Here is a 15,795-nt window from a genome sequence, read left to right on the forward strand (position 1 = left end):
GTCAAGCCCACCAGCCGCGCCATTCACCCTTACCCAAAGGAGGAGGATGAGGAGGAAAAGATTGTTCTCGGCCCTCATCCTAGCCCCAGAGCTCGCTCCAGTGTCGGCTCCAGCCCCATAGCTCGCTCCAGAGAGGGCTCCAGTCCCCGAGTTTAGCCCAGAGAGGGCTCCAGTCCCCGAGTTTAGAACAGAAAAGAGTGAAAAATTTAAGGGGGTCTGAATACTTTCCGTACCCACTGTATATATATATGGTTAAATTATATTATGTATTCTTCTATAAATATAAAAATTGGTTTAGTGTTTTTGGTTTAGATATTTGTTGATCCAAATGCGGTGTTAATTGTGTCCACAATATTAACAATCCAGTGAAAATATCTTACTTAAATATCTTAATTGACCCTTCGCTGGGAATTTGATTGACAGGTGATCTGATCAATCATAACGCCGAATCTGGCATGTTGTTCATCAAACAAACCAGACAGGAGAGTAGATTAACGTCGGTGGAGTTGAATTTGAAAAATGGTGTGTATTGACATCTTTCCACAGTTGAAACAAGATACCTTCTGATGTTCAGTCATGTTTATTTTGTGCTTTAACTAGTAAAGAGGAAGAGATGATCGATTCACATGCCGCTTGAACTGAGATGCTACAGCGATCTGTCACAACACATTAAAAAGCCACAAAATTGTATTTATTGTTTGAATTTCTTAAAACAAATGACCAAATTTGAAAGCTGACTTTGTAACCTGCTCTGTCTTGTCTGTTGGTGTGTTGTCAGTGTCCTCTTTGCTCTGCAATGTATTTTTCACTGCATGAAAGTGCCATGACTTGTCGGACATCGCAACAGTAACTAAGGGGGCAAAGTCTTTGCGAAGGTTCAATTATGACTGAATTGAATCAAAATACCTTACCAATTTAACCTTTATTTTTATGATATCTAGTACAATTTTGGCTGTGTTGTTTTGACCCACCTCTGTGGGCTTATTTATAGAAATGGGGTTAGGCCCTGTAATTAGGAGTTGGCCATCTATCATTTAGGCAGGTGGCATGTTGATCTTTGTCTGGTCTGCTGGATGGGCTTCCCTCCCTGAAATAACACCCACCTGTCCTGATTTCTTTATCTCTTCCCCCCATACAGTATACATCTCTCTGTTGATGCCACAAGCAGCCTGTGATAACATGATAAGAATGAACTTGCCTGACTCAGTAACTCTTTTCTCTCTTTTAGTATCCTGCATTCTGTCATTTGGACTATCACAATTTACATCTCTATCTCTCCATTTGTTTGATTTTTTTTTTATCTCTACTCTGTGCTCACTTCATTGCTGTCCTATCTTCATTCCCAGGAGCAGATTTTCTAAACTGTGGGATTTTCTGCTGGTCAAAACTGATTTTGTATACTCTTACCAGTTCATAGAGCATAAACTCCACAGTGTAATGAAGTCATTGTTGTTCTAGCTTGATGCTCCAGTTTAGGGAATTCATGAAATCTTCAGTGTCTATCTCTCACTCATATCCTCATCTATATTTACTCCTTATTTTTGTCTTTATTCCTCTCACTTTCTGGCCATTAGCTACTCCACAAACACATTCAAAAACATTCAAAACTTTGGGTTCAGTATTTTATTTTATTTTTTAGAAAGGGCGTTAATTGATCAAAAGTGACAGTATATTACATACTAATATAGCATACTAATATAATAGTTATTTTAAATTGTAATAATATTTCACAATATTGTTGTTTTTACTGGATTTTTGATCAAATAATGCCGACATGTTGAGCATTCTTGTTTAGCATTCTTTCAAAAACATCATAGCATAACATCAGAAACATAAAAAAAAAAAAAACACCATTGGAACAGTACTGTATATGCAACTTTTTTAAGCATTAGATGCACAAATTTTGTGTTTTTTTAATATGAGAAATATTGGAATATTATTGGATTAAATTGTTTTTGGTAACACTTTAGAATAGGGAACACTTATTCACTATTAACTATGACTTTTCCCTCAATAAAATCCTAATTTGCTGCTTATTAATAGTTAGTAAGGTAGTTGTTACGTTTAGGTATTGGATAGGATTAGGGATGTAGAATAACGTCATGTAGAATAATTAATATGTGCTTAATTAGTACTAATAAATGGCTAATATTCTAGTAATATGCATGCTAATAAGCAACTAGTTAAGAGACCCTAAAATAAAGTGTTACCCTATTTTTCTGCTGGCTTAAATCCAAATTATTTTAAGAAAAGCCTCATTGGACAAGTTTACATTAATTTATGAAAAATTGTCAGCAACTACTTCAGGCTACATTTTTAACCCTAGTGTTTTTTGTTTTGTTTTGTTTTGTTACTGTAAAATGAATGTCAATTATTTTTTTATGCTTAATTATATGTCTATTTTTTTTTTCAAGTGTGGACATATAATTTTGTGTGTTCAATATACTGTAATTGTGATCATATAAACTGGTCATAAAATATTTAGTTTCACCTCCTAAAAGTTATACTGTGTTATATTATAAATATTGCATATAAAATGTTATGAAGGTTAAACACCTTTTTCACTGACCATTAGCTGAAAAAGTAAAAAAAAAAAAAAATTATATATATATATATATATATATATAAGCAAGACTTCATTTTTTACGAGCCTCAGACCCCGTTTTGTGCTGTACTCATGGAAAATGCCATGTAATCTTTGCTCATTTTGGTTGGACCCTGCATGCTGTTACAGTCTGAAATGTGCAGCCTTGGATCATGCTGTTTGTCTTCTGAATAATTCAGGTGGTCATGTAGCCAACACACCGGGACAGAGAACGCTTGATTCGCCCTCTGTCCAATTCTGTTTTATGTGGTGTATTTGAAGCACGGCTTCTATCATTGATGAGACAGAAAAGCTTGCGTTGACTGCTGAGTAGTACTCAGAGGCAACAAATCCCTTAAGCACACTTACTAGGGAAAGGATCATGTCAGAACGTTGACCTAATCACTTTTCAAATATCACTAACCCATCACAGTTCATGTTGGCATCTATACGCCTAACATAGAAAGGGAAATGTAAAAAAAATACATATATGTACACATAAACAGATTCATTTCCAGATTCCCCTATGTGCGAGTTGCTGACTTTGCTTAAGCATATTTTGTTTGTTATGTTCAGTTAAGCTTGTACATTTTTAGACCTGCAGGCAATTTATTTCAATTTGCTTCAGCTGTACACTTCCTGTCTTAGCGAGTAATATGTGATTGATATTCATGCCTGCTTCAAAAGTAAATACAAGTGCTGTTTTCAAGGACTACACTGACTCTGTTCTGGTTTTGGGTACAGTTGGATGTACTGGACGGATTGGGAAGAAGATGAGGTGAACGACAGCATCGGTAGAATAGAGAAAGCCTGGATGGACGGTTCCAACAGGAAAATATTTGTCACATCTAACATGCTGTGGCCCAATGGACTCACTCTGGACCATGGAACCAGTACCATGTACTGGTGTGATGCCTATTATGATCACATTGAGAGAATCTACCTCAATGGCACTGGCAGAATGGTGAGTGAAACTGCTCAAATGTTGCTATTTCTTAGTTTAGAAATCTTAGAAATCAAATGGGATTATTTTTAACAAATGAGAAAGAGCTCTAAAACCTGAAAGAGAATTAACATTTTAGCCTGGGTTCCCTCATAATTTAATTGAAAAGACTTCTTCTCTTGTTCTACAACATATACATTATCACCAGTCATACCTCAAATGTGAATTTTGTTTCTAATAAGTTGCTAATATGGCCCTCAACTCCAATGCTAATGCTGGCTTATAAGGACCACAACTCAACAGTTAATCAAGCATGTACACTCACACTCACATAAACGCACATTTTTAATCCGGCAGTGATTTCAAAAATGAAATTTGAGGTCTGACTGTGCCAAGGTTGTTGCACAAAATGGGAAAGTAACTTCAAGTAATTTTCACCACAAACTTTATTTTACTCCAGATCGAAAACCGCTATTATAAAAACCCATTTGAAATTCCTGAGGGATCCCATGGCAAATTAGCTTCCTGGATAGGCCTATGGATTGACGCCATGACTAAACTGCTCTATTATTGAGACAAACGTTGACAGAATAAACATATAGAGCTATAAAATGTATGTTGACTGCACAGCTTGGATAATTTGGTTTTGGAAGAATAATTTAATGCAAAATGAGAGTGCATTTTGAGAGTTTGCTGGCATATATTTGAAGCATTGGAACATTGTTGACATTATTTTTTAAACTTTTCATTCCATTACTGTGTAGGAGAAAAAATTAGATGTTAAAGAGAAAAAAAGTGAATCCTTTCTCTGAGTTGTCAGAACAGTGCATGGTAATGTATGTGTGTGTTTTTTTGTTTTTTTTTGTAATTCACTGTAGGTTGTGTACAGTGGCAGGGAACTCAATCACCCGTTTGGGATTGCACAGTACCAAAATTCCATCTTCTGGACGGAGTACATGAATGCCTCCATCTTCCAGCTGGATCTGGTCTCTGGTGAAGTCACTCTGTTGAGGAGTGAACGGCCACCTCTGTTCGGGCTCCGAGTATATTATGCACAAAGCCAGCTGGGTAAAGTCACTTTAACTTAACACTTTAAAAGTCAATTTAAGAAAAGTTAAAGATTACAGAATGACACATTTTTATCATCTTTTTTTTAATAATATTTTGATGAGTAATGGTCAGACTTAATATTTTTTCCCTTTTAATTCATACAGGTAAGTTGTAATGTAAATTGTACTGACCACAGATTAATTTGATTTGCAGTGACAGGAAGATGAATTTACTAAATTGAATATCCAAAAAAAAAATAATAATAATAATTTTAATTGTTGGCAAGAGTAGGCAACTTCTGTTTACATTCTCCATCTTGTGACCTAACTCATGTTGCTTCTATTTTGAAAACTTGAAGAGTAAATTAGAGCATTCTGGAAAATTAATTGTTCTTCTTCCATGGCAAGAAAAAAAAAAGTTCATTTATTAATGTATACTACCATTTCATAATTTGGGCTCAGTAAGATTTTCTTTCCTTGTTTTTGTAAGTGATTAATACACAGAGGTGGAAAGAGTACGGAAATATTCTACTTTATTACTACTCCATTACATTAATGAAATTTTACTTAAGTACAAGTAAAAGTACCAGTCTAAAAATCTACTCAAGTAAAAGTAAAAAGTAGCTTGTTTAAAATGTACTCAGAGTAAAAGTTACTTAGTTATAGTTTAACAGTGGGAGGGAGGCAAAAATGGTATAGGCCAAGGGTGTCAAACTGAGTTCCTGGAGGGCCACAGTCCTGCACAGTTTAGATATAACCCTAATTAAACACATCTGATCCAGCTAATCTAATCATTTAGACTTATTTGAAAACTACATGGTATGTGTGTTGGAGCAGGGTTGGAAGTAAACTCTGCAGGGCTGGGGCCTTCCAGGAAGTGAGTTTGACACCCCGGGATAGGCCTATAAATCTCAAACCAGTTGTTTTTAATTAAAGGAATCAGTCTTTTAGAATAATAAGACATTTGTGCTGTTACCAGGCAAATTAAATTAGTATCAACAAAATCACACACTGTTTAATGCAGGACATGAATGCATTTAACCTGCAGTTACAAATGCAGAAATAATGTTTTGATATATAAGACATAAAATGTTGAATACTCATTTGAAATTATATAAAAAAAAATTAAAAAAAATTTGATGAGTTTTGAAAAGTTGATTCATTCAGGAACGAAACACCGTCATTGCTCAGAGACGCAAAACTATGCTATATGGTGGCTGTTTGGAATTATTTTTGTCAAAATAGAGCAAAAACAGGCAATATGGTGTCTAAAAGTCTCTTAATTAACTTATTGTTTATTGAACTGTTGTAAAAAAAAAAATCTATATTGTAATCATGTTGATTTTTGGAGGAAAAAACGTCACTCTTTGCGTGATATTGATTTACTATATGAAATTATATAAATATATAAATTTTCTGCCCCTATATCTTCAATTTTGTGATCATTCTAAATGCATTTTAACAGACTGAATCACGCAGTGAAAGAACGCACTCTAAATGCACGTGCGCACTAGTCTAATCTACTAAACTTCACGGCACTCTGTAGGAGTGTTTTGTTTGGTTTTTGGCAAAATACTGATAATGTCAAATCGCACATTGTTAAAACAAGAATTAGGATATTATCGCAGACGATATACAGTATATCGCACACCCTGCACCACTGTCTTTTTGGTTAATTTGTGCAAAACCTTTTGCTAAACTGTCAAAGCTTCATTTTAACCACCAATGCAACAATGCAAGTATTTACCTTAACTCTACATGCTTGCGAAGGGTTGATGTCGAGATTTTATAAGCTGCTAGTTTGGTCTCCCTAGGCAAACATAGCTTACACTGCATAATAGAGCATTAATATGGCCAGGGGTTCACTTCATTTCCTTCGAGTTGAACTTCAGCAGAATACGACGGGGTTTCGTTTTCAGCTGTGTCTGCACCACTAACGCCTGTCTTGTCCGTCTCCATCTTTCTTGTGATTTTAGCGCCAGTTTGTTCTCCTGCCCATAATTTACTGCAGTAGTTTCCAGGGAGCGATTTTTTTTTTAGTCCATAATTAATGTGTTTTAAAATGTAGCGAAGTACAATACTTCAAACAAAATATACTTAAGTAAAAGTAAAATTACTAAATTAAAATTTTTAAAATTACTTTAAAAAGTAGTACACAAAAAAGCTACTCAATTACAGTAACGAGGCTAAATGTAATTTGTTACTTTCCACCTCTGTTAATACATCAGGAATGCATTTTTTAGATAAAAATGTGACAGTAAATACTTTTACATTTTTGCAATGAAATAAATGAATAAATAAAATGTAAAAAGATCTAATTAAATCTAAAATCTAATTAAATACCGAACCTAAACTTTGTGGATGTTTTTCAATTCATTTCTGAATGGTGCACAACTTTTGACTTTGGTACATAATGGTTAATTTTACCAAACTGTAATATGCTTGAAATAAATGCACAAACAAAATCTGGTAGGAAAATTGTTTCACATATTACATGGAGTAGTGCATTCTTTCAGAGAATTCATAATAAATGACATTTTTACAAACAGTGCAGCTATTACAATTGTTCATGGTTTTAACTTTGATCAGCATAGACCCAACTGCAGAGCAGGAGCCGTACTGTTGAGTGGGTGGGTTTAATCTGCTCAAGTGGGGGCTTAAGCTCTGTTTAGAATGTTTAACTCTGTGTGGATGTTTGAGGCAAGGAGGGATGATTACTGTCATCTTCGCTCATAACTGCCAGTCACAACACGCAGAGGGAGGGACGCTGCTCAGCGGGGCCCTTGCACATGCAGACGAGCGGCACAGAGAATGCAGCCGTGTGTTCGGCTCCCACGTGTTTCATCTCTTACTTACCTAAGGGCGGTGCGTTTTTAGAAGAGCAGACAGTACGCTGCTTGTCAGAGAGACTCACTCTTTTGAGAATGACGACAGGCATTCGGGACCAGCAGACTCGTATCATGTTTTAAATATTCTCCTCTTGACATCAAACTTACAGCATTCATAACACCAAGACTTGTGACAGGAGAAGGTGGGGAACTGCCGTTATGTCATGTATGAATTTCCTGCCTCAAAAATATGGGCTTTTTGACAGTCTACGTTCTCAGCAGAAGAGGAATTTCTTCAAAGCGCTTGTCAGGAAAAAGATTAATTGTGTTTCCGCTCCCTGGAGTACCACAGATTGGCCATTACAAAACAGTTTTTATCTCATTGGTTCAGGCAATGCCTTTCAACCCCTCTCTAAATGAAACCTTATTATTGTCCCCATGCCTCAACTTAATAAGTGACAGTTTGCTCACAAAACTGTGTTTTTCTCCTCTCGTCCCCCATCATAGGTGTCATTGCCCACACAACGAATTATGTCTTGTGAAAGAATAAGAGTGTCAAAAGTGGCTCTCGTCTCCAGTGTTTCCCATAATTTACTTGACGTGTGATTAATAATAATGCCCCCTGTGTACCACCAGCATCCCAGAAGAGCAGGAAATTGGTTCTGAGTGGGCAGTGAAGAAGAACTTTATGTTTTGTGTTTCAAGGAGAGACATCGCTAAAAGCCATAAAGGGATGAACACATAAACAGTCGTCCTGCCAGTGGGAAAGAAGATTTGTAGATATCTGTTGTTTAGGCCTATGTTTATTTTTTAGGTGACAATGGCTGCCGGGTGAATTGTGGTGGTTGCGGTACCCTCTGTTTGGCCGTCCCAGGAGGCCGGGTGTGCGCATGTGGCGACAACCAGCACCTGGACAAGAACAATGTCACATGCTCTGGTAGGCTGTTTTAAATACCATTCCTTTAGAAAAATACAGGACAAAGAGTCTGTCGAGGACTAAGAGAGCCTCTTAAAAAATAAAATAAAGAAATTGGTTACCAATGTGTTCATTATAAGTAATGTAAGTACAATTTTCAAAATGACAATATCAAATTGTCGTATTTAAATTATTTTATTTAACAAATGTTTATAAATATAGTTAAATGTAAAAACCTCTGAATGTCAATATGTTTGTATGTAAAACTTTTCAAAATTTCCAAAAACCTGTGCCTTTGCTGGTGGCCATTGTTCATCAAGGCCAAGGTTTTTTTTTTGTTTTTTTTTTTTTTTTTAAATCATAAATTGCTAAATTAATGCTTCATTTTATTTTTATAGCAGTCCTAGTCCTTCATAGAAGTCATCAGTCACTCAACTAAAGACAAGGACAGAATCTAAATGTGTGCTGCTTTAAATACTTTGTTTTGTCATGGTGCAATGCTATAATAAAGATGGAAGTAGCATGCTTGATTTAATTGAAAAGGTAGCATGACAATAATGGTATAAATTCAAAAAGCAATCTGTTACTTTATTTGTAGTTTTACCCTCAGACTCCACATTGCCCAAACACTGAGACTGACTATATTTTCCTTTAAGTAATTTTTTTTTTTTTTTTACAATTCAGTTTTTTCTTCTCCTGAAGACTCTGCAGGTCAAGAGGAGCCCCAGCAGTGCAAAAATGATGAGTTTCAGTGCAGAAACTGGCACTGCATACGAGTCAATTGGATTTGTGATTGAGACTGACTATATTTTCCTTTAAGTAATTTTTTTTTTTTTTTACAATTCAGTTTTTTCTTCTCCTGAAGACTCTGCAGGTCAAGAGGAGCCCCAGCAGTGCAAAAATGATGAGTTTCAGTGCAGAAACTGGCACTGCATACGAGTCAATTGGATTTGTGATGGAGATGATGACTGTTTAGATGGCAGTGATGAGGAGGCCCACATATGCTGTATGTACCTTGTTTTCTTTCGCTCTGATGGTGATGTATAATCACTGTTGTGTCTGCTTTACTGAACCATCAAACCTCTGTGGCCTCAAGCTGTGCCATTTAGCACGCACACAGTATCATATATGTTTGTGATGTATTACTCAATACAAAATTTCCATTCTGTTCAGGTATCACAGGTGTCATCCATTTTTTTACTGAACTGGTAACAAGATGAACACTGCAACAATATCACAAAATTGATATTTTTTTTTTTTTTTGGAAGGAAGTCTATATTTAGATTCGATGAATATATTTATTTGAAATAGATGCCTTTTGTAACACTATAAATGTCTTTACTGTCAGTTTTTATCAATTCAATGCCTCCTTGCTGAATAAAAGTATTAATTTATTTATTTAAAAAAATAAAAACTGAAAGCCCCAAACTATATTCATACATATTAGTATGACATTTTTCAAGACAATTTTTATTAAAATCCTCACATAGTTTTCGTCAAACAAATGTGTTGATTTGTAAAGAGAACAAAGGTGAAGTGAGTGGTTTAACCCCTTAAGTGCCACCCCCCCATTTTTGAACATAGACGTGAAAGTGCACTATCCAAACTTAAATTATTATAATTCATGAAAACTTTGGAATACAGACCTAAGGTTGGACTCCTTTTTAAGAAGACAATCTGCAGATTACTCATCATTTCAAAATATTAAAGTATCAAAAAGTTATAGAAGTTTAAATTTACTGTAAAGAAAATGCACTGTACCAATTTTTTTTTATTTTATATAAAGTAAATATTTTACAAAATATTTTTGAATCCAAAATTGATATAAAATTAAAGCCTTATGTCTAAATAAGTTATGTTCCAAATTTGAAGTTGATATAAAAAAATTGAGGTTCCTGTAAGATTTTATTTAGGGAGTTATACCACAAACAGCCACCGGGTGCCATCCAAACATTTTTGTTGATGCATTTTTCTGTCACGAAGGTCTACATTTCTCTGTCAATATTACTTCTATCAAAAAATAACCACCAAATATGGAATCTTGAGACTCAGACCTTTCCAAATATATGTATTTTGTCAAGATTATAAAACAACTTTTGATTCTAAAAGACCGTAATACATTTTGTAATATGACACTTGACCACACCCACTAAGTGGAGGAGACCACTAAAAGATTTTAAAGTACCATTTCCATGGTAAAGCAATGTCCGATTTAAAAATGGTTTTCACAGAATGAATTCTGAGGTTTTAAGCTTTCAAATTATATATAATTTGATTACTTAAATATGTGATAGAGAAAAAAAGACAACAACAAACAAAAAGAGCGCCATTGGGCCCACCTGTGGTTAATGGTCATTATGCAATTTTTTTTATTCACAATGCCCCAAATGACTAGTCAGAATCAATAATTCCAGAAAGCTGTATAATAAGTAAATGCATATGCTGATAAAACATAGACCGTAGCTTGAATTGCACTGGATAAAAGCATCTACATAAAGGTAAATCTGAACAAGCAGACTGTTTGCGTATAATTTGTAAATAATTAACAAGTTGTTAATTGACATCTCAGGGAAAAACGGCTGCAATATCAAACGGGAAGAATGCCAGTATCAAAATGTTCTCCCACGCACTGCATCCCACAGCACAATCAGCTCATGAGCTAATCGATAAGATAAGCACCATGTTAAAACGTTGGGGGCTGAGTCATTTTTCACTATGAGAAATACTTTAACGTGATGTTCTGCCAAAATTATCAGAATTGCAAAATCAATTTTCTGCTCTGCTGGGATGTCCTATAGTTTAATACAGCTGAAACTTTACTGCCTGATCCCACTTGAATCCGGTTTTCCATTTCATCTGTTACTCATTGTCTGTTGGGGACGCGTTGAGTATCCAGGGTTATGAGTAAAAGCAGGTTCTATTATTAAATAGAGCAAATAGGAGAGGAAAACACAGGTGCTACTTTAAATAAACCCAAAAGCCTGAAGGCAAACTCATATTTTTGAGATAAATGTGAAGCTAGCTCAAGAGAATAGATGAATAGCAACATGAAAACTGCTGTGTCAAAAAGAAAAAAAAAAAGAAAAAAGTAGAGTATTGTGGATATGAACTCACTTATATGTAGAGCGGGCTGTCAGCAGTATAACAAAACATGTCAAAAATAAATAAATAAGCATACATAAATAGAAATATATATCAAGCTTGCAAATGCTTTGCAACATACAATATGTGATTCAATATTGATACAATATGTATTTTTTTTTTTAGAACAAAACATTTCGTTTGACATGCACTGTATTTTTTGTTTCTGTTGTTCCTTCCAGCTAACCACAGTTGCCCGGTTGACCAGTTCAAGTGTCCCAATAACCGCTGCATACCCAAAAGGTGGCTTTGTGATGGAGCCAATGACTGTGGAGATAACGAAGATGAGTCTAATAAAACATGCTCAGGTAGAACTCTACTCATGCACCAACATCGGGGTCACTTATTATAAAACGTATAAAACGTATTAATCCTCTATGTATTATTTTTTCTTATTTCAGAGTCACATAACTGTAGAATCTTAAAGCGGACATTAATATCACTTAATTATTAATATTTAATAATTAACATCATATTATAAGTGGCATAACTGGGCAACCCACATACAAAATTCTTGTTTAAATTATTATAGTTTTTGCTAAATTTTTCAGCCAGAACATTTCCTTGGCATTACTGAGTAATTACATGCATATTTTCATGTTTTAAGAGGCAAAAAATTAATTCTAAGATCATATATACTATTACAGTTTAAAAAAAAATTTGTTTTAAAACATGGATTTCAGTAGGAACTGTGAACAATGCCGTTTTCTTATGCCATAGAAAAGTGAGTGACAACATCAGCCTTTGCAATTGTAGAGTGATTCAACTTCTGTTTTTGAAATGTTGGTTTATTATTTATCTCACTGATGTGTGTTTAATTTCGCAGTATCTGTCAGAGTCGAGCTACCTTCTCAGGTACTGTAATAGGGCAAGGAGCGTTGACTTGTTTTTTATGAGAGCATGATAATCGATAAGTGCATATGTGCAATGAAGTGAACTTTCTTGCTACGGATTGTCAGAATCACTTTTCCCCAACCTTCTTTTTACAAACTAGAGTAACACCTGGCCTGTTTCCAGGAGTTAACACTCTTTCACTAGTTTAAGTGCTGTAAGATCAATGGAAGGGAAGAACAGATGTGATAAATGCTGTCAAAAGTCTGACATCCCTCTGATAAAGCTGACCCTCCAGCCGGAGACGGCACAGGCCTTTGTTGACTTGGCAGAAGCTGTTAGAGCAAAGCGATGTGGAACACAAGTGATTATACTGAATCAGTGAGGAGCTGAAATTGACAGCAGATGTTAAAGCGATTTAATATTTCATGATTCAAGATGATCTGAAGCAGAGAATTGTTGAATTGGCTGTAAAATAGTCTCTGGTGTATCAATGAAATTTTGATCAATTAGCTCTTTTGGTGGGACTAATTCCTGGAGTCACACGTCAGAGTAAACCGCCTTAAAGAAATTACCTTTAGACTTAAATTGATTACCTCTTATATGTGTGTTAAAAGTATGGCCACTAGGATTAGGATTCAAAAACTGGTGATTTAGGGTGTATTCACACCAGGAAAGTCCGCTAGTTTACTTGCTTTTTTTTTTTGTTTGGTGTGGTTCTCTTTGACACTGCCCTTTTTGCAAGTGAACCAGAAATTGTAAACAAAACCACACGTGTGCTAAGGTCATCCATTCATTGGACAGAAATTCTCAAGCGTACCAGAGTTCGTTGGGAACCGAACTGAGACCACCTCTTCAGCTGGGTCTCAGTGCAGTTGTTTGGTCCGCACCCGAGTGTGATTGCTGTATTCACACCTGCCCAAAAGATCCGCACCAAGGGGGGAAACGAACTTGAGTTCGATTCAATTTAACTAAACAAGACAGGTGTGAATACACCCTTAATTGTGCATGAGTGTGTGTGTGTATATATATTTAAATAGAACCAAAAACAAACCTCTATTGCATCTTTTATTTTTGATTTAACATCATCTCATAATTAGTGTTCTGCTCAGCAAACTTAGTCATGTAACAAAAGTTATGGCTGACTTGATTTATGTATTGTGACATATTTCAGAGTGAAACAACTTTTAGAATGTGAAAAATTATAGGGCAGGAATGTATCGATATACAGTACATTTTTTAATTCAAACTGGGGCGGTGGTGACCAGGGTAGCTTGGTGAATGGGACCTGAAGAGCAGAAAATGCACCTCTTATCTCCGTTTGTGGCTGTGTGTGTTTTGTGTGGGTTTTATATGATGGGTGGTTAGACTTTAGTCAGGGCAGACAGCATTTACAATTTTTTCGTGGATGAAAATGAGGCTGTGAGCAATAGACATATTCTTTACAGTGGCACACACTATATATATATATATATATATATATATACAGTATATATATATATATATAAACCCATAACTCACAGCCAACTCACAACTGTTTTATTTTTGAATGCATTTTGAATTCATTTAAAGTAAATTCCATTATGTAAGGAATAATTGCTTTTGGCCCATAAAAACTACTGCCGCAAATATGTTAGAAACATTATTTTTCTTTGAAACTAGAAGCTGCCACCATGTTAAAAAAAATAAAATAATAATAATAATAATAATTTCATTACAACAGCAAAAACTATTTCTAAATGTTCTCTTACTGAAGGCAAGTAAACAGTAATTATTAATTACAAGCAAAATGATAAATAAGATTATTAATCAAAAATACAAATTAAATAATTTTTCAGATAGGTCTATATAGTATAGGCTTAGGTATGGGCCGATTACCGGTTTCAACGTATACCGCAATTTGAAAATGTCACAATTAAAATTAAAAAAATACGCTAATATTTTCCATTATACCGTTCCTGCGGTATGCGCTGTTTTTCATGTCTCCTCAAAGACTGAAAAGTGCAGGAATCCCTCAGGTTGAGTGCAGTGTAGAGAGTAACACGACCTCCTCCTCCTGTTGGTGCAAGCCAGTGTTGCCAGATGTACGATAATTATCGTATTTGTACGATAATTTTGACCTCTGTACGATGTACGATCAATAATGAAAAAAATCCCATAATGTACGATCATTTTGAAATTTCAGAACGTGTTTTTTTCAAAGTCAACCTCATCAAAACAAAGCCATGAAATCGGCTCATTACAGACACTCTAAATGGGTTGGTGCACACCTCAGGACCCTCAACATCTGGCAACACGCAGGATTCTGATGACAGCGACTCAGAGGTGGAGTTTGGATCTTCCCACAAGGTATGCCTATGGCTCTATGATTTCCGCGATGCGGAAAACACGGATGGAATTGCGGAATCCAGTCAACGGAATTTACTGTATAACGCGGAATGTCATGGAATTTGTCAAAGTTTGGATGAATTAATCAAAGGAAGGTCATTACACTTAAATCGTGATATGGACTAGTATCTGTAAATATTAAGCCGCAAAAAGGCTATTTAAATATAAATCCTGCATGTTCTGTGTCTGTCTGAATCATAGTCTATGGTCTGAATGAATGTCATGTGGTTTTGTTTACTACACACATACTGAAGCATGCGTGACGCTCGCGGTGATTTCAGCATCTGCCTTCTCACTAAATAGGACATATGTCTTCATTCGATAACCAGAAAAATTTAAATACACAACACAGAATTTCTAAAGAAAAAAAACATTTCATAAGGCTATAAATAAAAGTAGTTTTTATGCATTCAAATAATTAGACATAAATTAAGTTGTTTTCATGCATTCAAATAATTAGCATATTAAAACACAGAATTTGGTAACAATAAAACATATGGTGAGAAAAAAAACAAATTTCATAGGACCCTAAACATGTCATTTTTGTTAAACTTTTTAATAGATTTGATGTTGAATTGTATACGTTTCATTATTTAATTAGGCATGCTTTTGATTAATAAAATTTAACTTAACCATTTAAAAAGGAGTCCAGAAAAATTAAAATGGAAAAAAAAAAAAACAGAATCCAAAAAAAAATTAATTTGGAATTAAAAAAAAAAATGGAATTTGGGAAAAAATAAAACGTATTTCATAGGGCCCTAGCATAGTTATTTATTTATTGTGGTAATTTGAAGGTTGTGTCAAAAAGTTGCTCTAGTCTAGTCGAGCGAGCTGTCAGTCACGTGTGTGTAGGATGGCTTCCCCTGGAATTTACGCGATCGACAACCGGCCGTTTTTTGTCTTATTGCAAGCAACTTGTCTCTTTTCTGGACTTGCACAAACTGCGTTGCAATGCAATCGTTTTCCAAAAGAAGCAGTGTTTCGGCGCAGTGCTGCTTTGTTTATGGTGGTACGCAAGGAAATACTGTATCTGGTGTTTGAGAAGCGCCTCCTGCTGTCAGAAAGTGAATCTGCGTCTCATTCAGAGCTTCTGCTGTTTGTTTCGTTCAGGCATG

At 35.2% G+C, this 15,795-nt stretch overlaps 1 protein-coding gene across 1 annotated transcript in view; it reads left to right on the forward strand.

Moving 5' to 3' along the window:
* LOC107661145 (low-density lipoprotein receptor-related protein 1B-like) overlaps window positions 1–15,795 on the forward strand; it is a 349,019-nt gene that overhangs the window by 159,798 nt on the left and 173,426 nt on the right. Inside the window, exons 13-17 of the mRNA XM_016450614.1 lie at window positions 3,329–3,548; window positions 4,406–4,595; window positions 8,219–8,341; window positions 9,186–9,326; window positions 11,644–11,769. Of these exons, the coding sequence (XP_016306100.1) occupies window positions 3,329–3,548; window positions 4,406–4,595; window positions 8,219–8,341; window positions 9,186–9,326; window positions 11,644–11,769 (800 nt within the window). The remainder of the gene's footprint in view (window positions 1–3,328; window positions 3,549–4,405; window positions 4,596–8,218; window positions 8,342–9,185; window positions 9,327–11,643; window positions 11,770–15,795) is intronic.

This window comes from Sinocyclocheilus anshuiensis, unplaced genomic scaffold (genome assembly GCF_001515605.1).
Source record: "Sinocyclocheilus anshuiensis isolate Anshui unplaced genomic scaffold, SAMN03320099.WGS_v1.1 scaffold2056, whole genome shotgun sequence".
NCBI lineage: Eukaryota > Metazoa > Chordata > Actinopteri > Cypriniformes > Cyprinidae > Sinocyclocheilus > Sinocyclocheilus anshuiensis.